Consider the following 25,201-nt stretch of genomic DNA (forward strand, 5'->3'; position numbering starts at 1 on the left):
GAAAGAATGAATCATATTGGCCAATGTGGCTACAGAGGATGCCAAAAAGTAATGAGCTACAAAATGTCCCAAGAAGCTTTAAACTCTGCTTCAGATAGTGAAGACAGATAGAAAGGAGAGAAAATGCCTTCTGATTAGCTCTGGCATCCAGATGTAAAAACTCCAATAGCTTAAAAGCTGTGAACATAATAGCACCTGTTCCAATTCAGTGTTAATTGGAAAATAATCCTTCTTAAACTGCAAATTGAACTACTTGAAGCCAAGGTTATTTAATTAGGAAATTAGTGAGATTTATAATAGTGCACCCCCTTCTTTTCTTGATGGTGGGGATAATCTCAGCAAGTCCATTTTATGCAGATTCATACAATTCAATAGGAAGCGTCAGATGCATTTTATGTGCAATGCATTTAATTTGCATTGCATTGTGTTAAATGGACTTGAGCAGAACAATCCTCCAAGTCTCTAGCTGATTTCAGGTGGGATTTCATTCATTTTCAATGTTCCTAATTTGAATTTTTAAAAATATCTGCTTCATCCCTTTTTGTCTCTCTCTCTCTCTCTCTCTCTCTTTTTTTTTTTTTTTTTGGTCTGCCAGACTGTTGGAGAAGTCAGATCATTTAGACCCATGCTTATCATTGCCTAAGTATTTTTGCAGTAGAACAATCTAGATCTGGGTCAGAATATTTCCCTTTTTTGACTCTTTGTTTTCATTGTCTTCAGTGTAGATTCATCCCGGTGTCTCAGGTGTAGAGGGCTGTTTAAAATATAAAAATACACGGTGGTGGGCAGTGTGTCTAGCTGGCTGGCTTGGAAGGGCATGCAAGGGCAGCCCGGGTGGCGCGGCGGTTTAGCGCCGCCTGCAGCCCAGGGCGTGATCTGGAGACCCTGGATCGAGTCCCACATCGGGCTCCCTGCATGGACCCTGCTTCTCCTTCTGCCTGTGTCTCTGCCTTTTTCTCTCTCTCTCTGCATCTCTATGAATAAATAAATAAATAAAATCTTAAAAAAAAAAAAAAAAGGAAGGGCATGCGACTCTTGATCTTCGGGTGATGAGTTGAGCCTCATGTTGGGTGTAGACTACTTACATAGATAAGAACATAAAATCTAAAAATGCAGAGATCCCTGGCTGGCTCAGTTGGTGGAGCATGTGACTCTTGATCTTGGAGTTGTGGGTTTGAATCCCACACTGGGTATAGAGATTACTTAAAATTGAAATCTTTGGGATCCCTGGGTGGCGCAGCGGTTTAGCGCCTGCCTTTGGCCCAGGGCGCGATCCTGGAGACCTGGGATCGAATCCCACGTCGGGCTCCCGGGGCATGGAGCCTGCTTCTCCCTCTGCCTATGTCTCTGCCTCTCTCTCTCTGTGTGACTATCATAAATAAATAAAAATTAAAAAAAATTGAAGTCTTTAGCAACAAAAACAGCAAAATCTAAAAATGCAGTATCTAAGCCATAATGGCAGTCTGGGTATTACTCCAGAACATCAACACATTGAAATGTATCTCAACACTCCATGCAATGGGAGCATTCCCATTTAATTCCTGATTAGTTTAGCAGCCCCTGAACTGAGGCTTCCTTCTCTTGGTTCTGTCTTGGGTTGGGGCTGCTTGTCCACCACCCAAATGGTTCATGGGAACTACTTCTGCTAGTACTCCTTTTTTTTTTTTTTTCTGCTTCAACTGAAAAACATCAAACACTCTTTGATAGTATGATAAGCCTGGTGACTAGGTGTGTTACAGGATTTTTTTTGAAGTTGGACAATTATGACCAAGGATAAAGGAGAGAACCCCCAGGGTTCCTTCTCTGCTGGGGATCTTTGCTTCCTGTTACCTAACTGAAGAGAGAGTTTCAGGGCACCAAAGGCCTCTGGCAATTAACACAGACAAAAGGACTGATGGGAAATCCTGTAACAGCAGAAACACTCATCGAGCACTGAGCACTTCATATGTAGCAGAACTTATGGTTAAATGTTGGAAATAACAAAACAGTCCTTGGCTGTGAGGAGCTAGTGTCTGGTCAGAAGACACATAAATATCTAGGGATGATTCCATAATATAACAAGCACTAAGATAAAGGCATCAATGCAGAGCTGGAGGCTCACTGAGGAGGGCATATCTAGACCTTCTGGAGAAATAAAGAAATGCATCTACAAAGGAGATAGTATTTGAGCTGGGTTTTGTGGCGTTTCCTGGGTCCAGAAGTAGGGAATGGTCTCAGCCCAGGCTCAGAGGGTGAAGCATGCGGAGGGACAGGGGGATGCACTTCAATGCTAGGGAGAGATTCTGTGTGGCGGGCGCAGGTGGTGGAGAGACAAGCTGAGGCTAGACTATGAAGACACCTGATATACCATCCAAGGAAACTGGATTTTATTCTACATGCAATGTAAATCAGAGACATTGAGGTTTGAAAATGGCATGACCTCTGGACACCTGGGTGGCTCAGTGGTAGAGGGCATGATCCTGGGGTCTTCGGATGGAGTCCTGCATCTGGCTCCCTGCTCCACAGGGAGTCTGCTTCTCCCTTTGCCTGTGCTCTGTCTCTCAAATAAGTAAGTAAGTAAGTAAGTAAATAAATAAATAATCTTTTAAAAAAGAAAGCAAGAAAGCAGTACTGGCAACAATGTAGAGCAAGGGTTGTGGAGGGTGAAAGGGGGTGCTGAGCCATCACTTAGGTCTCAGTTGCAACCACCCAGGTGATGAGGAGGTGGTCCAATATGAAACAGTGGCACAGTGGTAATGAGAACTGTGCAAAGGGTGGGATTTTGAAGTCGAACCCGCATCATTTGATGTACAAGGTGGAGAGTGAGTGGGAAGGGGTTGCTGAGAGAACTTTGCCATTTCTAATTTCACACCCTGGGTGGACAATGGTGTCTCTAAAGCAGAGAATTCAGGGTGACAAGCAGGTCAGGGAGTCAGGGTGGCTGTTGGCCATGAGAAAAGCTATCCAGCTCATCAAGTTTTTGCTGGATATCTAATATTGAGATACTTTCCATGAGCAATGCCCTCCATCTTGCCTCCCACAGACAGAGGGGAGGAGAGGATGCACACACCAGACCCCGGAGGGTTACAAATAGGGCATGGAACAGGATGGAAAAGCAGTTTTCTCTGCCTCTGCACTGAGAGAGGACAGGATTTGGGGTCAGGCCAATTTGTTTTGATCACAGGGCTGGCCTCTCCTATGACCCCACAAAACCCATCTCCCCCATGCATCCACCTACTTGTCATGGCCCTTGCAAAGCTTTATGGTAATTGTCTTCTTATTTGTCTGTACAGCTAGATGATAAACTCTGTGAAGCAGGGCCATCACTGATTCATCTTGATGACGTCATGCGTTGAGAGCCTGGCTCTCAGTATGTGATAGATGGATGCACAAATAAATGTAGTAACTTTGTGGCATTGGGCAAGTTACTTCCCTGTTCCAGGCCACAACCTCCCCAACTGGAAGCTGGCACCATCTCTTCTATAATGACTACATTTTGAGCGTTCAATATGGTACTACATGTGTAGGGCCTGGTACAATGGCTGGTGCTCATAACACTAAACGAGTGTCTTTACTTATTTTATGGGCCAGAACTTTTCATTGTCACATAAACTTCGGTACCTGGCAGATAACACACATGGCCCTTCCATGGCAGGTGCTCCGTAGATCTTTGTTCGATCCAGTTCACCAAGGAAAAATCTCCCTTAACCTAGGGGCTTTTTGGCAACAGGTCTGCTATTTCTAGGTCTCCTAAAAAGCCAGAGCAATTGTGAGGAAAGTAAGAATGTGAAGTGTCATGTGGAATTTAAGAAACAAAACAGAGGAGCAGAGGGGAAGGGAGGGAAAAATAAAATGAGATGAAATCAGAGAGGAAGGCAAACCATAAGAGACTCTTAACTCTAGGAAATAAACTGAGGGTCGCTGGAGGGGAGGGGGTAGGGGAATGGGGTAACGGGGCGGGGGGTGAGTGTTAAGGAGGGCATGTGATGGAACGAGTACTGGGTGTTCTATGCAACTGACTAATCACTGAATTCTACCTTTGAAATGAATAATACACTATGTGTTCATTAAATGAATTTAAATTTTAAAAAGAGAAAAGAATGTGAAGTCTCCCTAGAAAATGGCTTTTGGTATATTTTCAAATCTGCCAAGGCTGCTGGCTAATGAATAATTGCGGCATTCCTCCGCTGAGATGCCAGCTACTGAAATGAGATGCCCTTTGGCAGCCTGGACCATGAAGCTGCAGCTCAATTATTTGGGGATTAGAGATGATGAGCCAGGGGAGGAGGATGGCCGGGAGAGGCGACGAGGGAGAGGACAGCTCTACAAATGTTTCTGCGTCATAGGCCTTTCCTCTCTCCTGCATCAGGGCCCCAACCTCACAAAGGCAGGTGTGGAGGCCCCGTTCTTGCAAAGGCACCCGATGTGCCCCGCTGAGCAGCCCCAGGAGCCAAGCAGACCCCAGGAGCTCCAAGGGCCAGGCCATGGAGCAACCGTCTCGGCAGGTTGGCCCAGCTGCTGCCGTCCTGATGCCCCTGGCAAGGATTAGGGGTTCCCTGGAAATCTCAGGCTGGTCCTCTCACTTCCACAGGGAGCATCTGGGCCAAAGGAACACGATCCAGATGGAGCACCACAGGCGAGCTCAGAAGAAATGCCCCCCAGCGATGCCCAAGACCCCGCTTCAGCTCTGTGGGTCTGCAGCCCTCTGCTCGGTGGCAGGTGACTCACAGTGCTCCCCGGGAGCACTGCAGGCTGGCGGGTGAGGGCCGACACCTGCATCCTCCCCGGTGACAGCTGCTCTAGCTGCAGTCAAAGGCAGGCTGTCAGCGCCTGTGATTTATATGCGCTCGGGAATGGAAATTTCTATTTGTTATGGCTCCTGTGTCAAAACCAGTTTGATGTCCATAAATTTTGCTTTCTTTAAAAGAAAATCAAAGTGGCTGAAACAAGTGGGTCTTTGGCAGAATCTCAGAGGAAACATTCAATAAAATGAAAGATGAGAGGGGCACGTCGAGGGGAGACGGCGACTGCAGGGTGTCATCACGGAGCTGCTGCAAACAGTAGGGTTTGGTTCCGGGAGGTCAGGAGGTAAGGCTGAGGAGGGTCCTGTCAGATGTCGGGAGCTGAGCGTGGGGCAGCACCCAAGGGAGCGGTGGAGGCCGGGAGACAGCCTTCTGGGCTCTTCCCTGACCGTGTGGCCTTGGCTGGGTCGCATGGCCTCTCGGCCTAGGGCCTCATCTTACAGCCCAGCATTCTGGGAGTGCGCTGCGGATCCTGGACACCGTGTCACTCAGCCCCAGGAGACACCGTTCGACCTCTTCTGTGGGAAGTGCCCCTTCCAGAGCCACCCTGCACGATGGTACTGGGACGTCCGTTTCCAGCGGCGACAGCCTCAGAGCTCCTCTGACCCTGTGGCAGGTGTCTAGTCAGGAGCAGCTCAGGGAGTCCGCGTGCTTCCTTCTTCAAGGATATGCGCTGCCTTCTTTTTTATTTAAACAAAGTAGATGAGGTTGTGTGTGACTTCATCAACCCAGATGCTGTGCACCCTATCTTGTTCCCCGGGCACATTCCATACCTGTGTTAGTCCATTCAGCCTGCTACCACAAAAATACCACAGACTGGGGGTGCTGAGAAACAACAGAAGTTTATTTCTCCCAGTTCTGGAGCCTGGGAGTCCAAAATCAGGATGCCCCGATGGCCAGGTTCAGGCCTGGTTCCTGGCCTCCTAAATGGCCATCTCCTCATGTGGCAGAAGGAGAGGGGAAGCTCTCTGCCGTCTCTTATTCAAGGATGGGAATCCCATTCCTGAGGGCTTCACCCTCTTGACCCGGCACCTCCCAAACCCGCCTAAAACTATCCCATCAGGCATTAGGATTTCAACAGAGGAATTTGGAGCACAGGCAGTCAGACCACAGCACAGACGTATCAGGCCGTGCAAAACATGGGGGTGGGGATGAGGTGGGGGCAGGGCAGGGTGACAACAGATACTACTATGAAAAGGCAAGAAAAAATGAAAGAGCTGACCATGTCTCGATACATATTAGTTGGAAAATGTCACAGTGGCTTTCATGGACCAGCGCAGGAGTTGGGGAGCTAGGACGTGGGCATATTGGGCGAGCTGTGGCAGGGCTGTTCGGGCTCTGTGAGGGTGATGTCCTTTCATCCATGCCACTGCGTTCTCCAACAGTAGTCTACTGAGCATGTGTAAAATTTTGGTGGGTTCTTTTTTTTTTTTTAACTGAATATTTATGTTTCTAGTTCACCACTGACTTCTTGAGGCCCTTTCAGCCTTTTGGTGGCCTGCAGCCTCTTCCCAGGACAAAATAGGTTCTGCCATCTTTTGATCTAGACCCTAGGATGCAGACCAAACTGGGTCTGATTCTTTGCCCTCAAAAGTAGGGGGTGACTCCCGTGGTGATGGGGTACTCCACACCTGTCTGGAGTCCCAATTCCGAAGAAGCATGTTGTGAAGAATGAGTGGCTATCATGACTATAGCTAACAATACTGTGCTGTGTCCTTGGAAGTTGCTATGACAGTAGAGCTTTAATGTTCCTACCATAACAACAGGATGATAATTATGTGAAATAAAGGGTATGTTAACTAACCTTATTGTGGTAGACATCTGCTATATATGAGAGTACCAAATCATCACATTGTACTCCTAAACGTACACCATGTTACGCGTCAATTATATTTTAGAGACACTAGAAAAAGAAGGAATGCCAACCCATGAGCTCTGCATACATAGGCTCTGGAATCCCCTAGTGGAGGGGAGAAGCTGCTTGCCTTGAATTTCCCTGGGATGTTCTCCAGGGGGCCCACCTAGTTCTAGTACCCTTCCCCATTGGAGTCACCCTTCCAGGGGAAGTCTTCATCTGGTGACTTCATCTCCCTGGGTGTCGTGACATATATGATTCACAGGCTGTGATCTAGCCTCGTCTGGCCAGGCTCCCACCCTGGATGAACCTTGGAGGTGGTCCAAGCCTCCTCACAACTTTGGCCGGGGAAAGCCATCTGTGGCTGGAGCCCTCTGGGGGGTTCTACTTGACCCCCTCAGAGAGGGTCTACTCCTGGCAGATGCCTTGGGGGATCTACTCCTGGCAGTCTCCATGTTAAAAATGAAGACACTGAGGTTCAGAGAGGTCAAGTAATTTACCCAAAGTCACATGGCTTGTGGATTGCAGAGAGATGTAGGATTTGAACATTAGTTTTCTGGTTCTAAAGTTTAATTTTTCCTCTACACCACACTACATTATTTGGTACCTTAAGTCCAAACATCAAATCACTTGAAATGTTGCTGTATATTCACTGAGAAATAAAATCACAGGAAACACTGCCAGTTGCCATATTTGGGTTACATACAACTGTAGGATTATGTTACCTTTCCCCTAAATTATCCTTTATGGAAATGTGATTACAGTGGTTAAGATTAAATAACTTGCAGGGTTTTTTTTTTTTTTTTTTTTAAGATTTCTATTTATTTGAGAGAGAGACAGAGAAAGGGAGAGAGAGTACAAGCAGGGGAGGGACAGAGAGAAAAGCAAGACTCCCTGTTGACCAGGGAGCCTGAAGCTGACACGATCCCAGGATCCTGGGATCACACCTGAGCCAAAGGCAGATGCTAAACTGGATGAGCCACACAGGTGCTTTTTTTAATTAAAGATTTTTATTTATTAATAACTTTCAGTTTGTGTCAACCAGGCCCTAATCTACATGTGGCACACTGACAAAACTGGTTTCCTCATAAAGACAACTTGCAAAGATTTAAGGGTGACCTTTTGACATTTGAGGCAAATGTCCCTAACTTTCATAGGGAAGCTCCCAGACACACCATCCAATCCTCTAGGATTCATAACTGTGTTCAATCCTTGTGAAGAATTTGGATGAAGCCCTAGGGAGCAAGAAGAGTGCAGGGTTCATCACCCTCATCATCACCATCATCAACCCAAGTCTAGTGCACACTAGCAGGTTTAGCTTTGCTTTTACTTTGATTCCTTGCGCCCTCTTATGGTCAAGAGTGATGTGCGCGCTCAGAAAGCCCCCTGTCAATTCCCGTACTCCATTCCAGAGGCATTTCCCAGTTTTTGGTGGAAATTCCTCATGGAGCAGTACTCCCCTTCTCATAAACCTCTATACTTCTCCACCTTATGAAAGTGACCTTAGCTATTCTAATTATAGCCGAAAAGCACATTTCCAAATAAAAAAATTTTGCAAAATACAAAAAAAAAAAAAAAAAAGAAAAAACGTCACATATACTTTGACCCAGCAGAGACAGTCACTACCAAATTTTTATAAATTCTCTCAATTTCTTTCTATGCAGCTACATATACACACATACACATAAGCGTTTATTTAATATACAATATAGTTAATCTATTACCAGCTCCAGAGCTCACAGTAGTTAACTAGCATTACTAATGTCTACACCTCTCCACATGCACCTCTCCTAGCCAGTCTCCCTGTCTGCCTCCCAGCACTGATGTTTATGGTTATCATTCCACTACTTCTTCTTAAAATAAAATTACAACACAACTTGGGATTACATTGTTTTTACTTTTGCTTACTCCTCTTTTTTGCTGAACCTCTTCCTCAGATCATCAAATATTAATCAGAACAGCGGGCTGTACCATAACCCAGAATATGAATGTATTATAGTTCATTTAATGAATCCTCTAAATGTTGATTATTTAGATTGTTTTTACATTTTTGCTATTCTAAATCATTCAAGTTGTTTAAGAGACGTCTTTGGACACATCTATGATTGTTTCCCTGAGATGAGCCCCTAGACATGGAATTTCGTGTATTGACGGCTTTGATCACTCTATCCCTCTGTGCTGGAGGCCTGAGCCATTCTGAGACATCATTTCCTTGGAGCAGCCTTCAGCCTCCTCCCCTGGCTCACTGAGGCCCTCTCACCACTGGGTCCTCCTGTGCTCTGCAGCCTCTGTGTAGAACTAGGCCGAGGGATGAAGTTTGCACCTCCTCCTCTTCAAAGATGCCTTCAGCAGCTCAGTAACTAGGGAATCTTCACTCCTCATCAGAATTTTGAAGTCCTTGAAAATAAACAAGTGATCCCTTTTGCCTTAATAAAAATAAACAGGGAATGAAATAATACTGCTGGCTTCAGAATATTTTTTACATTTAGCATAATTGAGCAACTAAATCTTCACAGTGGGGCCTCTGCCCTCAGTTTTTCATTTCTAAGAGTAAAACTATTACTAACCTTCAGAGATTCTTCTATCAATAAGGAAGCTGAGGCAGATTATCAGGCTGTCTTGACTAGAGCAAGTGACTTGTGCTGGGAAACTGCTCTTGATGTGACATGGGCCTCTGGACCCAGAGAGCACTGACACATGGGGCTGTTTCCTCTGACATCAGCTCTGAGCATGGTGCCCTGCACAGAGCGAGAACTTAACAAATGTCTCACAAATGAAGGAATTTAAAATCCCTTCCCTGCTCTGAAATCCTGTTTCTAGAGATCTTACAGAATAATGTCACGTTACTAGCATTTGGATTGAAAAGGTCCCAAGGGTTTAGAACCCAGTGTGAGTAGGGGAATGGAAACTCGCTGTAGTTTCAAGGTGGTCAAGGTCAGGGTCTTGCTATGGACATTGAGCATGAACCTGGATCCAGCTGAGTTGACAGGGCCAGAGGGACATGAAGCAAAGGAAGGTTTTCTTTGGTGGCAGCTGTTTTCCTAACACTTTCCTTCATCACCTTCCTGACAAAGTCTCTCTGCATGACCTAGGACTGGTATTGTTAGGTCCTTTCAGAAGAAAGATCTTTGAATAACAGAAACTGGGGGAAGAAATGTTGCCAAATTCCCATTCAAGTGCTCTTTATAATAGTCTTTAATGGCCTGCTGTATTTGAGAAAGGTCAGGTCTGTGCCAAAGTACAGGGTGAAGTGTGGCTCTAATATATGTATGTATGCATAGATGTATATATATGTGTGTGTGTATAAAATATCTGTATAACTGTTAAACTCTTAGAGCATATTTATTTTCATGTTACTAACTAATGAACATTTTCTATATGCCAGGTAGATTGTTATGTGCTAAAGAGACATTATTTTGTTTACTATCCACTCAATCCTCTGAAGTAGATACTATTTATTTATATTTCACAGAGGGAGAGACTGAGGCATGGTGAGGGTAAGTTGCTTGCCTAAGACCAAAGTCTTGGCAGATCTGGGATAGAAACTCAGCCTCTTTGGATTCTCAAGCTCATTTTATTTAGCCTACTAAGTTATACTGCTTTACTTATGATATTTATCATATTCTGCTTCATTTGGCAGGTATTGTCCAAGTCCTACATTATGAGTCCTTTGGGAACATTCACCTTACTCATCTCTTATTAGCCTGAAATGCCTTAAACACACCAGGCAAATAATGATATCTGCCTATTGATTCAAGAAGCAACTTGTAGACTGAACGTCAATAACTCTGTGGGGCTTTTTTCTCCCCAACTTTTTATTTTGAAAAATTTAAAACTTGCAGGAAAGTTTCAGGAATAATGTAACGAACAACCATATATCTTCACCAACTGTTAGTGTTTTGTACATGGTATGTTTTTGTCTTTTTTTTCCTTAACCATTTGAGAGTTAGTTGCAGATACATCCTTTTTCACTCCTAAGTACTTAAGCATACCTCTCCTACAAAGAAGGCCATTTCTGCATCACCAAGATACAATTATCAACACCAGAAAATCATACATTGTTGCAATACTAATACTAATATAACAAAGTCAAATTTCCTCAATTATGCCAATAATGTTTCTCAACAGTGGTTTCTTTTTTTCTGACCCAGGGTTCAGTTTAGGGTCACATTGCTTTGTGGTGCCAAAACTTTCCTTTGTCTCTTTTAATCTAGAACAATTCATTAGCCTTTTTCTTAATCTTTCATGACACTTACATTTTAGAAGAGATCTAGGAGTGGTTTCACAAAATGTTCATCAATTTGGGTTTGTCTGATTGTTTCCTCATGAATAGAGATGCATCTTTAGTAAGAATATGACCTTTGTGTCCTCTGCATCACATAGAGGAGCACATGACGTGGGTCTGTACCATCCCTGGTGATGTTAAGTTTGACACTTGGGTAAGGATGACTCTTTGATGGGAAGGTACTCTTCTACTTAATAAGGAATCTGTGGGCTGGTACTTTGGAACTGTATGACTATCTTCAAATGTCTAGCATCTATTGATAATTTTCGCCTGAAATCGGTGGATCTATCTATCTATATTTCTATAATTTCTTCTATATTTATTCGTTGGTATTGTCCTCTAAAGAAGAGTTTTCTCTGCTCCATCTCCTAAATCTATTGCTACCTGTGTGATCCCGAATAGCACGTCACTCACCTCTGGGAACCCACGTTTACTCATCCTGAAGATGGGATGACCTAAGGACACATTCCTGAACTGTAGTGGGTCGGGAACGAAGTTCCCTTAAAGATCTGCTGGGCACCGGAACGGGACGAATAGGTCTGACGCGCTACGCCACAGCATCCATCAGCTGCGTCCCGGGTCCTCTCCCTCCAGCCTCACCCGCGGCCCCTCCCATAGCAACAGTAACTAGTAAGCTCCGGGCGTTCTCGCGAGAGGACCCCTCCAGGCACGATGGTGCGGTCCGTAGGCCTCTCCGCCCACGTCAAGCCCCGCCCCCGCCCCCGCCCCCGCCCCCGCCCCCGCCCCCTGCTGGCTGGGCCGTCCCGCGCACGCGCGCACTCCGAGCCAGGCAGTTGGGTTCGCTCCAGCTGTTCCTGTCCGCCCTGAGACCCGCGGCGCGCGACCCCGGCGCGTCTCTACGGCGCAAACGTCGTGCGCGGGGGGCGGGTAGGGTCGCGCAGGCGCCGCGGGGGCAGTGAGGCCGCGCAGGCGCGGACGGCGTTGGTTTGAAGAAGACCTTCAGCGTTGCCCTGGCGGAGCGGAGACAGGCCCTCTGGTTGGAGGCGAGGTGAGCCGGGGCAGGGGCCGGGCGGCGGGGGCCGCGCCGAGCCGGGGTGGGTGGCGGTCGACCCCTGAGCGGGGGTCCCGCGGGAGGCGGGCCTAACGGAGGGCTCGGCAGGGTGAGAGCAGCGTAACGGGGCGCGGGCCCGAGGGGGGGGGCGCGGACGACACGGGACCCTGCTCTCCTGGCACCTCCGGGGATGGAGCCGCGGCGCCGGCCTGGGGGCAGCGCTCGGGGCGCCCGCCCGCGGCCGCTCCCTTCCTGAGGCCCCACTGGACTGTCCTGCTAGGCGTCGGGCCAGAAGGAGGTTGGTTTCGAGGGAAGTTGGACCCTCGAACCCCAAACCCACCCCACCCCCCGCCCCCAGCTTCCTCTCTGGAATTGTCCAGTATCGGGGCGCTCCTAGCACTCCTCGCCGCCGAGGGGAGGAAGCTGTAGGTGCACCTGAAAAAGGCGAGGCGAGGGACAAAGGGGGCCTTGACTGTCAAGTCAGTAACTGTGTCAAGCAGTATTAACCCAGTTAACGCTCCCCCTTCGCCCTCGCATCTGAAGCCACCTCGGGCGTCTTGCATGCCAACAAACAAGTGCATTTGTAGAGCCGACAGAAATGTATGATGATAGCTTTACTCTCGAGTGACCTGAAGTCTCTGGTCGTCTTTAGTTTTTGCTTGATCATACCCATCAGAACCGTGGGCCTGAGAAAGGAAGCTTGAACTAGGCAGAATTGAGATCAGGTAGTAAACTCAACCGGCTGCACTTTGGCAGTGTCTAGCAGTGGTTTTGAAAAATAAAGCAGAATGCTAAAAGACTTAGTAGATGGATGTTTCTGAACATTTAAGTATATCTTTTCTCTTGTCAGCAGATGAAAACCCAGACGGTAAAGGCTGAACGTTTCTCTTGGAATATAGTGTTCCTGCATTTTTATACTAACCTCCCCACATTGAGACTTCTGGCAGAATTTCAACAGATACCAGCATTGGTTGAAATAATAAACAGTAATATCAAATTGCAGTTGGCAGTGTGTAAATGGTCTAGAATTGATCATTTGAATGTAGGGAATTGAATTGTAAAATAATGGCCCTGGAAGTGAACTCTGACACCCTATGGCTTAGAACAGTTTTATTGTGGTATGAGTCGACGTTTATACTGTTTTTCACCTCTACTCTTTTTTCTTTATATATATTTTTATATTATACGCTGCCCTCTTAACATATAATGTCTGTCGTATTTGATAGGTTTACACTAAGGAACAAATTTTAAATGAGTTTACAGTTAAAAAGTGCATCATAAGCGTGTGTTGTTTCAGATATTATGGTATAGGCAGAAACTTAGTAAAAGGCCAGGTTAAGAGCCAGGCTAAATAGAAGTAGATACTAGTTTGATGGTGTGGATAGTTCAGGCATAGTTATTGCATGGGCTAGCTGGTGCTCTGGGTTTTTCTGATATATTAATTGGCTAATGAGACTGCTTGAGATGGTTCTATAGTTGGTTAGACATGGCCATTGAAGCTGCTGCAGGAAGAGGTTTCCCATTATACAAAGAGGGCAGAAGAGTGGTATGTTTATTCATGATGTTAGAGCTCCTGAGAACTTTAATGTGAGGACTGTATCAGCAGTAGAAAAACTGTGTGAATACCAAGTAGGCAAGAATGAAAAGTGAGGGGAATCCCTGGGTGGCTCAGTGGTTTAGCACCTGCCTTCCGTGCAGGGCATGATCCTGGAGTCCTGGGATCAAGTCCCACATCAGGCTTCCTGCATGGAGCCTGCTTCTCCCTCTGCCTGTGTCTCTGCCTCTCTCTGTCTCTCATAAATAAATAAATAAAATCTTTAAAAAAAAAAAAAAAAGAATGAAAAGTGAAGGCACCTTTGGGTTTTGAAGGCTTTAACTTTAGAGTATTCACCAATTTTTGGTAAGCAGAATTACTGCAGGTAGAATTTATCCTGTGTGTGGTTAATGGGTAAGATTATATAATTTTATTTTATTTTTAAAAGATTTTATTTATTTATTCATGAGAGACACAGAGAGGCAGAGACACAGGCAGAGGGAGAAGCAGGCTCCATGCAGGGAGCCTGATGTGGGACTCGATCCCGGGACTCCAGGAGCATGCTGTGGGCCAAAGGTAGGCGCTAAACCCCTGAGCCACCCAGGCTGCCCAGAAATTTCTTTTCTTTGAAATGTATTCAGAAAGATGATCTCTGAATCTCGTGAAAAAAAAACCCTTTTATTATCCAGTGTTCTGGAAAGTTCTTTGTAAAGAAACAGAACGCCTTCTCCTAACTTTGCTTGCATTAGGGTATAAAGGATGCAAAGGAAGAGAAAACTGTCTACCTCTTCTTACTGAACTAAATACTGGGACTGTGGGTAAATAAATATTAAATGGCTGTTTTTATTCCTTTGTCTTTATAAGAGATGTGTAACACACCGACTTACTGTGACCTAGGAAAGGCTGCCAAGGATGTCTTCAATAAAGGATATGGTAAGTATGCTATTGTACATTTCCAATTTGGGTAGGGTTAGTCTTGAATGCTTACTATATGTAGATGCTGTGCTAGTATAATGAGGTTAATGTTAATCTACTTCACAAGATTTAAGGGGATAACTGTCAACAGGTTATTAGAATTGGCTCTTTAGAGGTAGAATGCCTTACAAGCATTAAAAGCAATTATATACATACGTACATACATATACATATTTAATGTTATCTCTAAGATGAAGCAATATAAATCTGTAGTACTTACGTCTCCTCTGGCTAGCCCTAAGAGACAGTTAAAGTGGGTGGTACGTTTTTTCCTCCTCCAAATAATGACAGTGTTTTCATGAGACACAACTTTTGACTTCTTTGGAGTAACATATTCTTGATCCCGAATGGTCATTTTTTAGTTTTTAAATTTTAATTTTTGTGTTATATACATTTGAATTTTCTTATTAACTGTATAATTACTTAAGTTTATAGTTATATAAGCATGTTTTCTGATAATTTTTGTTCTTTGAGAGCTTAAAAATTATATTTATTTCATTATAATTCAGTTTTTAGTGGAACTCTTACCTAATCAGGATACTCTGTAATTTCCATATGGAAGATAGTGTGGACTGCTTTCATAATCTCTAAGTTGGAAAAACTGGAGTGAATGTCACATTTTGTGCATTGTTTTTATTTTTATCTAGGATTCGGCATGGTCAAAATAGACCTGAGAACCAAGTCTTGTAGTGGAGTGGTGAGTACCCAATATATTTTTAAGAGATGTAGCATAATTAACTTAAAGGAACCTGTTAAAATTGTTTTGTCTAGTTATGTGAGTCAGCGTACATTTGGCACTATGCTATCTTCCCTAGCTTTGTCATACTCTTAGATTTCAGTGAGCCTCTTCCTGTTAGCCCTAGACAATGCAGTTAAATTTTGGTGGAGAACCTTGTGTCTTTCATAAAAGAATATACTGAGTCTTACTCTCAGGATATATAAAATACACATATATTTTTGACCAGTATATATCTTTATGCTTTCATGAATACATATATGGGTACTAAAAACTTTAGTTCTGTTATAATGGGTTCATGTAAGTTTTATTGCCCTTACAAAAAACAAATTAATTTTAGTCTCTATCCCTTCAGCATTGATCAAAACAAATGTAGAAATAAAAATACATGTAAAAGATTAATCTAAAGTTTTTATTGATGTTCATAATGTCTTTTTTTATTGAAAGTTAAGAATATAGTAAAGGATATAAGCATATTTTGAAAGTGTCATTAACCAGGACTTTTATTCACTAAATCTGGCAGATAGAGTAACTTTACATTCACCTTATTCTCTTATTTCTACTCATTGGGAGCATATCTTTTTGGTATCTACCTATCCAAACCAATGCAAATTTTATTTCCAGATATAATAATTTAATTAGAAGGTCTAAAGGAATGTGGAATTCGTATGATACTTTGTCTTTGTTTCATATGCCACGTAATCCTGGTTTGTCACTATCATTTTTCCCTGGGTTTTCTAATGGTAAATAAACATATATGCAGCTACCTACTAGGGTGGGCATATTGTTATATGTTCTGTTAAAATAGAAAAATTATACTAACTTTCAGTAGGGTTTCAGAATTTGTTCAAGTTAGGTTTGTGTTGCAAAAATCGACTAAAATTTTATCTCCCTTCCATGCTGCTGTGGTGTGGGGCTATTCATTCAGATGGTAAGAAAAACAGAGCATATTTGTGTGCGTCTTTTTATGGCTGCTTTTGGTCTCTGGTATTAACTTAGGATAAATTTCATATATTGCTCCAAGCAGTTCTTAGATTGCACTTAATATTTTTACCATATGCCATCTATTTAACATATTTATGGTGGTTTTGTTGCTTACTAGCATTCATTGTAAAGCTGTAGATGTTATATGCATGTTATAAATGTATTTTGCACTATTTGATCTAATGATGAAATTAGAGAAAAACTGAAGCAATTGTGAGCTAGTTCTAATTTTTTATTATTTTATTTTTTGAAGATTTTATTTATTTATTCATGAGAGACACACACACACACAGAGAGAGAGAGAGAGAGAGGCAGAGACATAGGCAGGGGGAGAAGCAAACTCCATGCAGGGAGCCCAGTGTGGGACTCGATCCTGGGACTCCAGGATCACACCCTGGGCTGAAGGCAGGCGCTAAACTGCTGAGCCACCCAGGCATCCCTGATTTTTTAACTTAGAGAATATTCTGGGCTTTTCTTTTAGCTTTATACCTCTGGTATTTTAGATTTTGGAAGAGCTTCAAAGTAAGAAATGATGGTAACAAGGAAAAAGTGTAGACTAAATACACTTTTACCTTAATTTTGTGTGTGAAATTTTCCTGACACTAAAATTGAGGTTTATCTATGTTATACTTCCAAGTTTATGAGAGGTATATGTAAAAAATAAAACACTGGATAGTTTGATCTACTAAAAGAAAGCGATGCTCTCATTAAATAATTGTGTGGACTGTTAAACACGACTAGCATTCTGTCATTTTGTACTGAGGCCTTGCCCTAAAATGTGCAGCATGATACTCTCTTGGAAAACTTCTTGCATGGTGTTGATAAACAGATCATAGTTTCCCAGTTGTTTCATCAGCCTGTAGAACTAGAGGTAGGGAGCAGGCTGTTTGGTAAAGGGAGGGTTCATATTGCGGGCAGTGAAACAGAATTGCTTAGGCCTGGCAGCACTTAATGACTGTTGGCAGTGTTCTAGAAATGTTCCCTAAAAACGGGGCCAATCAGAAGGTTTTTTCCTTGACAGTTCATAGATTGTCAGTGACAGGTGTTGACTGTTTGCTTCCTTTTAGAGGGAGATCTGTTTCCTATTGCTCATTGTCATATGACTGAAGGGACACCTACCTAAGAAGGATATATTTTAAGGTGTTCATAGTAACTATTTGATAGAAAGCACTTTAAAAGGTAGATGGGGAGAAGGGAGAAAGGGGCAAGTATAACATTCCATTTTGTTGTGAAAAATGGGTACATAGTTCCAAATATTGTGTATACCTAAAGTTCTACAGACAGTTTTGTGGACTAAAGCAATAAAGTTTTCATGACAGTGTAACTGTACTTAGTGCAATTGAACTGCACACTTAAAAATTGTAAATTTTGTTAGGTGTATTTTACCACAATAAAAATAAAAAAATTTTTTTGATGCACTGAAGTTTTATTAAAAGAGGATAGGGCTGGGTGACTTAATTGGTTAAGTGTCTGCCTTAGACTCAGGTCATGATCCCTGAGTTCTGGGATTGAGCCCCACATTGGGCACCTGCTCACCAAGGAGTCTGCTTCTTTCCCTCTCTCCCCCCGCTTCAAATAAATAAAATCTTTAAAAAAAAAAAAAAAAGAGGGTAACGTAGTCCTTTCTAGTGTTTGGGGATTTTAAAGATCTTAAAATTAACTAATAGTTTGAAAGATATGATAGAGAATGAATAATCTTTTTCAGGTCATGAAAGTAAAATGTTTAAGATTCAATATTTTTGTGTTTTTAGTACAGGCATTTATTTTAAGTAAAGATATTTCTCTTTTAAAGGAGAGAATTTAAGATTCCCATTTTAGTAAGAGAGTACACGGAACCAGAAGTATCAATGAGAGAGATGGAATAATGGAAAGATTTGAAACTGGTTAAACTTTAGAAATAAGAAAGCAGGAAATAGGTTGTGGTAAAAAGTAAACTGTATTGGTTTCTGATGCATTGAACATTACTTTCTGAAATGAGTATTTTCTGTTTGATGAGGTGATTTTAAAGTCAATATTTTTCTTGCTTATCAGGAATTTTCTACTTCTGGTCATGCTTACACTGATACAGGGAAAGCGTCAGGCAACCTAGAGACCAAATATAAGGTCTGTAACTATGGACTTACTTTCACCCAGAAATGGAACACAGACAATACTCTTGGAACAGAAATCTCTTTGGAGAATAAGGTAAGAGAAAGGATTAGAAGTTATGTGTGGGTTAAATTTATCTTGCAGATAAAATTATCTGTAAACCCCAACTACAATGTGAATGAGATCTTAGAACCTCTATAGTAGCCATAGTTTTTCTCTGCATGTGGCCTTCTTGATATGTCTTACATTTCTAGAAAGTAAAGCTTTATGAGTCCATGATTATCACCTTATATCTTTGTTCTGACCAGTTCTGCTTGTTAACTGAGCCTTTCCTAGGTAAACCAAGCTGTTTACAGTGAGGTAGTTTGATTTTAGTTTGTAATCGTTGCAAAACTGGCTCCATAGAAAAATGTTTCTAAATTCTATAATGTCTTCAAAGGGAAAAATGATCAGCAGGTATTTGTGAAGTATCTGCTATGTACAGGGCACTGTTTTTTTGAGGCATGTCTACATGCACATTACCATAGATAGATAATATATATGTGTAGCTGAGTAAATTCTTTCGGTTGGCTTGTTAAATGTCAGGGTATCTCATTACAGTAATTTCAAGAGAATATCAAGATTACTTGGTTGTATTGGAATTTTATTGTTTTTTTACTGTAATTAATATTATTGGCTGTGATAGAATTTCACCTACACATTTAAACCTGGTTTTTGGTGAGAGAGTCTGATGAAACCTGGGATAAGGGAGGATAAAGATGTAATTTAGTAAGTAACTTAATATTTGGCTTTCTTTAATGACTCCCCTTTTTTTTGTTGTTGTTGTTAGGCAGTTAGAAAAAACTTTAGAATTGGTTTTTGGGTCAAAAAAATAGAAAATTACTAACTGTTTATTTTAAATCTTTGTTTTTCAGTTGGCTGAAGGGTTGAAACTGACTCTTGATACCATATTTGTACCGAACACAGGGTAATTATCCAAACCCCATTTTCTGAAATGTTTTTGTTGCTTGTAGGGATAGAGAGCTTTAGACTAGGGAATTGCAAATAAAAATTTAGGTGCAGGGAGAACTTAGGAGGTTGCTGTTAGGAATACCGGAGATCTTGTATATGTAGTAAAGAGAAAGGAGGACTCCTTGAAGCAGGTTAAACTTTTGATTTGAAAATTGAACAGATGAACAAAAATATGAAGCTAGTCCATGGACAGCCCGGGTGGCTCAGCGGTTTAGTGCCACCTTTAGCCCAGGGTGTGATTCTGGAGACCTGGGATCAAGTCCCATGTCGGGCTCCCTGTGTGGAGACTGCTTCTTCCTCTGCCTGTGTCTCTGCCTCTCTCTCTGTTTTTTATGAATAAATAAATAAAATCTTAAAAAAAAAAAAAAAAAAGCTAGTCCAAAGAGGCATGTAAGAGGAAAAGTTTAGGAGCTAGAAAGGTTTGAGACTAGATATTTCTTTTTCTTTTCCTAAGATTTTATTTTTAAGTAATCTCTATATCCATCGTGGTGTTCGAACTCACAACCCTGAGACCAAGAGTCACACACTCCAAGCCAGCCAGGGGTCCCGAGACTAGGTATTTCTTATTCTTAAACTGTTCTTACATGGTTGTGGTATTTTGCTGAGAAGTTAATTTCATAAGAAAACAGTGTAATCTCTTGACTGTGGAACACTATAAGCAGTAGTTCTGCTACTGATGTGTTTTCTTAGCTTTTAAAAATCCCCCAACCTCTCTGCTTCAGTTTCTTCATCTAAAAAATGGAGATCATGTTGTTTCTTATCTGCCTCACACGGGCAGTGCTAGAAAAAGGCAAAGTGGAATTTTTCTTTGCTGTGTATGTCATTCTTGCCACACACTTAGTTTTCTTCCAGACAAATATTTTCAGAAGAACCCTAATTAAATAGGACAAGGATTATTAAGAACCAATTTCATGTTCTCAGTATTGTCCTTGAAAAGTGTACACTTGTCTTCCATTCATCTAATGTCCAGGGAGAAAACACCCTAAAGAAAATAAATATGTTTACTAAAGGACTGTATCCTTTAAAAAAATACTCTTCTCTTCATGATAGATTAATAACTTAGAAGTGTGCAGTGTGTCAGGTGTTAACGTTTTGTAGCATTTGGGCATTTAAAAACATTTAAAGAAATTTGGGGGATGTTTGAGTGACTCAGTGGTTGAGAATCTGACTTTGGCTCAGGTTGTGATCCCAGGGTCCTGGGATTGAGTCCTGTATTGGGCTCCCCACAGGGAGCCTGCTTCTCCCTCTGCCTATGTCTCTGCCTCTCTCACTATGTCTCTCATGAATAAATAAATAAAATCTTTAAAAATTTTTTGGGTTCTCATGAATACGTACATATTCAGATTATTAATTTGGCACTGAAGTACATTCCTTTTTATACTTTTGTCATGCCTTCATGATATTTTTTTTTTTAAATATTTATTTATTTATGAGAGACATAGAGAGAGGCAGAGACACAGGCAGAGGGAGAAGCAGGCTCCATGCACCGGGAGCCCGACGTGGGACTCGATCCCTGGTCTCCAGGATCGTGCCCTGGGCCAAAGGCAGGCGCCAAACCGCTGCGCCACCCAGGGATCCCATGCCTTCATGATATTAATCATGAAATATCCTGTCATTTGAACTATAGTGAAGAATAGGCAAAAAATAGTATATGCATTTTTTTTTTTTTTTTTTTTTTTAGATTTTCTTTATAAGGGAGAGCATGAGACAGAGCACCAGCAGTGGGGGAGGGCCCGGGAGAGAGGGAGAAGCAGACTCCCCACTGAGCAGGGAGCCCAACATGAGGCTTGGTCTCAGGACTCCAGGATCATGACCTGAGCTGATGGCAGACGCTTAACTGACCGAACTACGCAGGCCCCAGTATATGCATTTCTAATCCTAATAATGTTATATGTGTAGAGCTGTCGTTTGAAACTTTATGTATGCCATCTACCAAAATAATATTCACATTGGGAGAGAGGGAATCTTAACTTAAGAGATTTCTGGGCAGTAGTAGAAACTCGTGTTGTTTTCATTGTGTTGTTTTATTTCTTACAGAAAGAAGAGTGGAAAATTGAAGGCTTCCTATAAACGAGATTGTTTCAGTGTTGGCAGTAATGTTGATATAGATTTTTCTGGACCAACCATCTATGGCTGGGCTGTGTTAGCCTTTGAAGGTTGGCTTGCTGGCTATCAGATGAGTTTTGACACAGCCAAATCCAAACTGTCACAGAATAATTTCGCCCTGGGTTACAAGGCTGCAGACTTCCAGCTGCACACTCATGTGTGAGTGTTTATAATTCATTCCTCCTTTAGTACTAGTGCAGTCGCCCAAAAAGATGGTAGCTGTTAGCATGTTGGTAGCTATTAGCAGGTTAGAAATGATGGTACTTGCATTTAATATGTTTTGGTGGACATCCAGCCTCACTGTACTATTTTCCTAGTTAGCAAAACATTGCCAGAGGTTAGTGCACTTGGGGCATTGTACTGTGCTACTGGTAGTTACTGGCCTCTCAGCCTGTACCCCAAACTTTAGGAAGATCTAGAATCTGTACAAGAACCCCTGGGAGGGAGAGAGCCTGGGCATAGGTTACTTCCTGATAAAAGGGATCCTTTGAAGATATTTCTGCTTCCTCTGGTGCCTTAGTCAGTTTGGCAGTATCTGGAAGCAGGTCTGGATCATGAGGATCAACCACCTAATTGATCTGAACATCCCCAGTAATTCTGTGGAGGTTTTCAGGTACCCTTGGTTGAAACCTAACCACCCATGTTGCATTCAGAAGAAGCAAAAGTCCTCAAAGCAATCCTGGATTCAGTTCTGTAGGCTGCATTCTATTGGTTAACTGTATTTGAACTGTTAAATTGTATTTTATGTCTTGACCTACTGGGCACTGTTACTATACCAGGAAGAAAAAGCACAGGGTGAACTACGTGTTTTTGAAGTGTTAGAGATTGCTCTTCACTAGCTATTCCAGTTCACTATGATGTGTGAAATAAAGTCAAGCAGTGGTATAGACAGTGGCATTAAAATTGATGAAACAGAATGATCAGGAAAACCATGAAAATTCAAGGACTAAGTTCTGGGATGCTTTTAAGCAATAATGTAGGCACTTCTCTAGAGCAGGACACCCTAGGTATTGTGGGGTAGTGCTTTCTGACTCTAGGGTTGTTTAAAATGAAATCCAGAATTGGATTTATTCCTGTACTTGTGCTGCTGGGTTTTTTTGTTTTGCAGAATATTTATCTTTACTTCTAAGTTTCTAAATTCTCTGAGCATCTCAAAGACGTATAGATCATATTTACCTGAGGCATACCATTGATGCCCTTTGTGCATAATTATGTCTAAGAGATTTACATTATGGAAGAGCTGAGTACATGAATCACATGTTAACTACATTTTAATTAGCTACTAATAAATTACATAACTGGATGTAATTCCTTGTTTGGTAGTCATTTATACTAGAAGTTTGTTGAAATAGGTAGTTGCAAAATAAGATCCTTGTCTAGACAGTCTTAGAATTTGGTTTCCATATCATAAGAATTGCACAAACTAGATATTTATGACTTTTTCTTATACTATGAAAATAGGAATGATGGCACTGAATTTGGAGGGTCTATCTACCAGAAGGTTAATGAGAAGATTGAAACATCAATAAACCTTGCTTGGACAGCCGGCAGTAACAATACCCGTTTTGGCATCGCTGCTAAATACAAGCTGGATTGTAGAACTTCTCTATCTGTAAGATTGGATCTACTCTTAGGGTTTCAGCTAAGTTGTAAATGAATGTTGTGATTTGGTTGTTGTGTGCATGTTCTTTATTAACTTTAGTGAGCTGGTCATTGTATAGTGAAAAGAGTATTATACCTCAAGTCCGAGAATGTGAATTCTAGTCCTAGTTCCTCTTCTAATTGGCTGTTGACCTTCTGGAGTCATTTTATCTCTTTGGCCTCAGAATTTGCTTATCTGTAAATTCGTGGGATTTGATTACTATTCCTGTTGCTATTAGTAATTCTTATCAATAATGACACTAATTGAGCTCTTAAATTTCAGGTACTGTGCTAAGGGCTTAATGTGTAATATCTCATTTAATCCTCCCAAATACTCCATGTGGTGTGAGTAGTATCCTCATGCCCATTTTATGGATGAGGGAACTGAGACTTGGAGAGGTCAGGTAATTTGCCCAAAGTCACAAAATAAGTGGCAGTGTCAAAATTTGAATCCAGATCTTCTCTCACTAAGAATTCATGTTCTAACCACTGTCAGAAGTTGTAAACTGGCATCTCAAAGAGTTTAGTTCACCAGGGGTGTTTGGCTGCACAGTATTTTAAAAACTTTGTTTGAGGCCTTTAAGAATGCATTTTTGAGTACTCTGCTATCCGTACCAGTCCTCTTAACTGAAGAGACTTACCTTTGTGTTAATTAAATTTGCAGTTTTGGTAGTTCTAGATTGGCCTGCAGTTGCTTTAGTTTTGGAAAGCTGATGCATGAAATAGTGGTTGTACTGAACTTACATATTATGAAATTGATTTTTTTCTAACTATTTCTATTTCCTCTCCTAATCTTAGGCTAAAGTAAACAATGCCAGCCTGATTGGACTGGGTTATACTCAGACTCTTCGACCAGGTGAGTAAAGGAATTAATAACAATGGGCATGGGTAGGAGGTGATGGAGGAATACTGAAAATAAACCTATAAAACCTACAGTCAACAGCAGGTCGATTCAGACCATTCACAGTTGGTTAAAGCAAAGCAGATCAGGTGCTTTTGCTTAAAAAGTATTTATAGGTTTCTAACTATAATTTGGTCACTCTGGCTAGTAAGTTTATTTGGTCACTCATTATTCTTAACCCTGAACTCCAAATGGAAGTTTGCTGTGATTATGCTTTGCTCATTGCAGATCAGATGATTCTAGATAACCCTGTGTTGACTTAGTCGTACCTGAACGCTTGTAACTCTTATACTCAGCTGTAATCCATGCCCTTGACTCTATCCATTGTTTCTTGAAAACGAAGATCTGATTGTAATACTTGTTATGAGTAAGATTGTGGTGTCTTCTTCTTCCTAGGAGTCAAACTGACCCTATCAGCTTTAATCGACGGAAAGAACTTCAATGCAGGAGGTCACAAGGTTGGGTTGGGATTTGAACTAGAAGCTTAATGTGGTTTTGAGTAAAGCATCCGATTTGTCCCCGGAGGTGAAGAGAACCCACTATGTTTTGGCCTTAAAATTCTTCTGTGAAATTTCAAAAGTGTGAACTTTTTATTCTTCCAAAGAATTGTAATCCTCCCCACAATGAAGTCTAGAGATCGCAAGTGCATCCTGAGGGAAGTACTTGAAGGCATGCCTGGAAGTTGTCATGTTTGTGCCACATTTCAGTTGAGTTCCGCAGTGTTATTTTAAATGTGTTCCTCAGCGACAATGTAGTGTCACGTTACAAAGGAAATGACCCAACCCTCCAGTTTGTACATCACGTCCTGCATGTCCCACACCACTTTTTCATGACCTTTTAATAATATATTGGTCTCTGTGCTGTAGTGGAAATCTTTGGTTTTGCATCAGAGTAAAATAAAATAAACCCATCACATTTGGAACATAATCGCTTATCTGATTTGCTAGTGGTGGTTTTCTTACACTTGGCATGATAGGTTTTGTTTTGAAAAATACTCTCGTAGGTGATGGGTGGGATCTAAAATGGTATGTCTGAAATACCTGTGCCAAAAAAAAAAAAAAAAGAAAGAAAGAAATACCTGTGCCCATCCCTTCCTCTCTTGTCATTCTGACTGCTCTTCTGCTCTCAGGCCGTGGAGTGAAACCATGAGTTTTGCTCCACTGGGCAGAAGCACATTTGTCTGGGTGCTTGCTCTGTGGTAGAGCAGGATCATGCGGGTAGTTGTGCAAGTGGCTGAGAGAGCGTCTGTGTGTGGGGGGGTAAGTGGGCAGAAAGATGGGCAAAGGGAAGAG

The 25,201-nt window shown here is 42.0% G+C and overlaps 1 protein-coding gene and 1 long non-coding RNA gene across 4 annotated transcripts; one reads left to right on the top strand and one right to left on the bottom strand.

Annotated features, from left to right (window-relative positions):
- Positions 1–7,426: 7,426 nt before the first annotated feature.
- LOC140604924 (uncharacterized) lies at positions 7,427–11,627 on the bottom strand. The gene is made up of 2 exons (XR_012007737.1): positions 11,336–11,627; positions 7,427–9,062 (listed from the first exon to the last, which is right to left on the bottom strand). It is a non-coding gene; the product is annotated as an uncharacterized lncRNA (long non-coding RNA).
- Positions 11,628–11,709: 82 nt separating this feature from the next.
- Positions 11,710–24,843, top strand: VDAC3 (voltage dependent anion channel 3). Of its 3 annotated transcripts, none has more exons than XM_072776665.1 (9): positions 11,710–11,930; positions 14,332–14,400; positions 15,090–15,139; positions 18,194–18,346; positions 19,165–19,217; positions 21,299–21,526; positions 22,829–22,979; positions 23,807–23,868; positions 24,306–24,843. In XM_072776665.1, exons 2-9 carry the CDS (start codon positions 14,334–14,336, stop codon positions 24,382–24,384), a joined length of 843 nt encoding a protein of 280 aa, XP_072632766.1. In that variant the 5' UTR covers positions 11,710–11,930; positions 14,332–14,333; the 3' UTR covers positions 24,385–24,843. The 3 variants fall into 3 exon arrangements, with proteins under 3 accessions (XP_072632766.1, XP_072632764.1, XP_072632765.1); XM_072776663.1 differs by having other exon boundaries at positions 23,807–23,864; XM_072776664.1 differs by having other exon boundaries at positions 11,773–11,930; positions 15,090–16,109; positions 23,807–23,864.
- The last annotated feature ends 358 nt before the right edge of the window (positions 24,844–25,201 follow it).

Source organism: Canis lupus, chromosome 15, assembly GCF_048164855.1.
Source record: "Canis lupus baileyi chromosome 15, mCanLup2.hap1, whole genome shotgun sequence".
Taxonomy (NCBI): domain Eukaryota; kingdom Metazoa; phylum Chordata; class Mammalia; order Carnivora; family Canidae; genus Canis; species Canis lupus.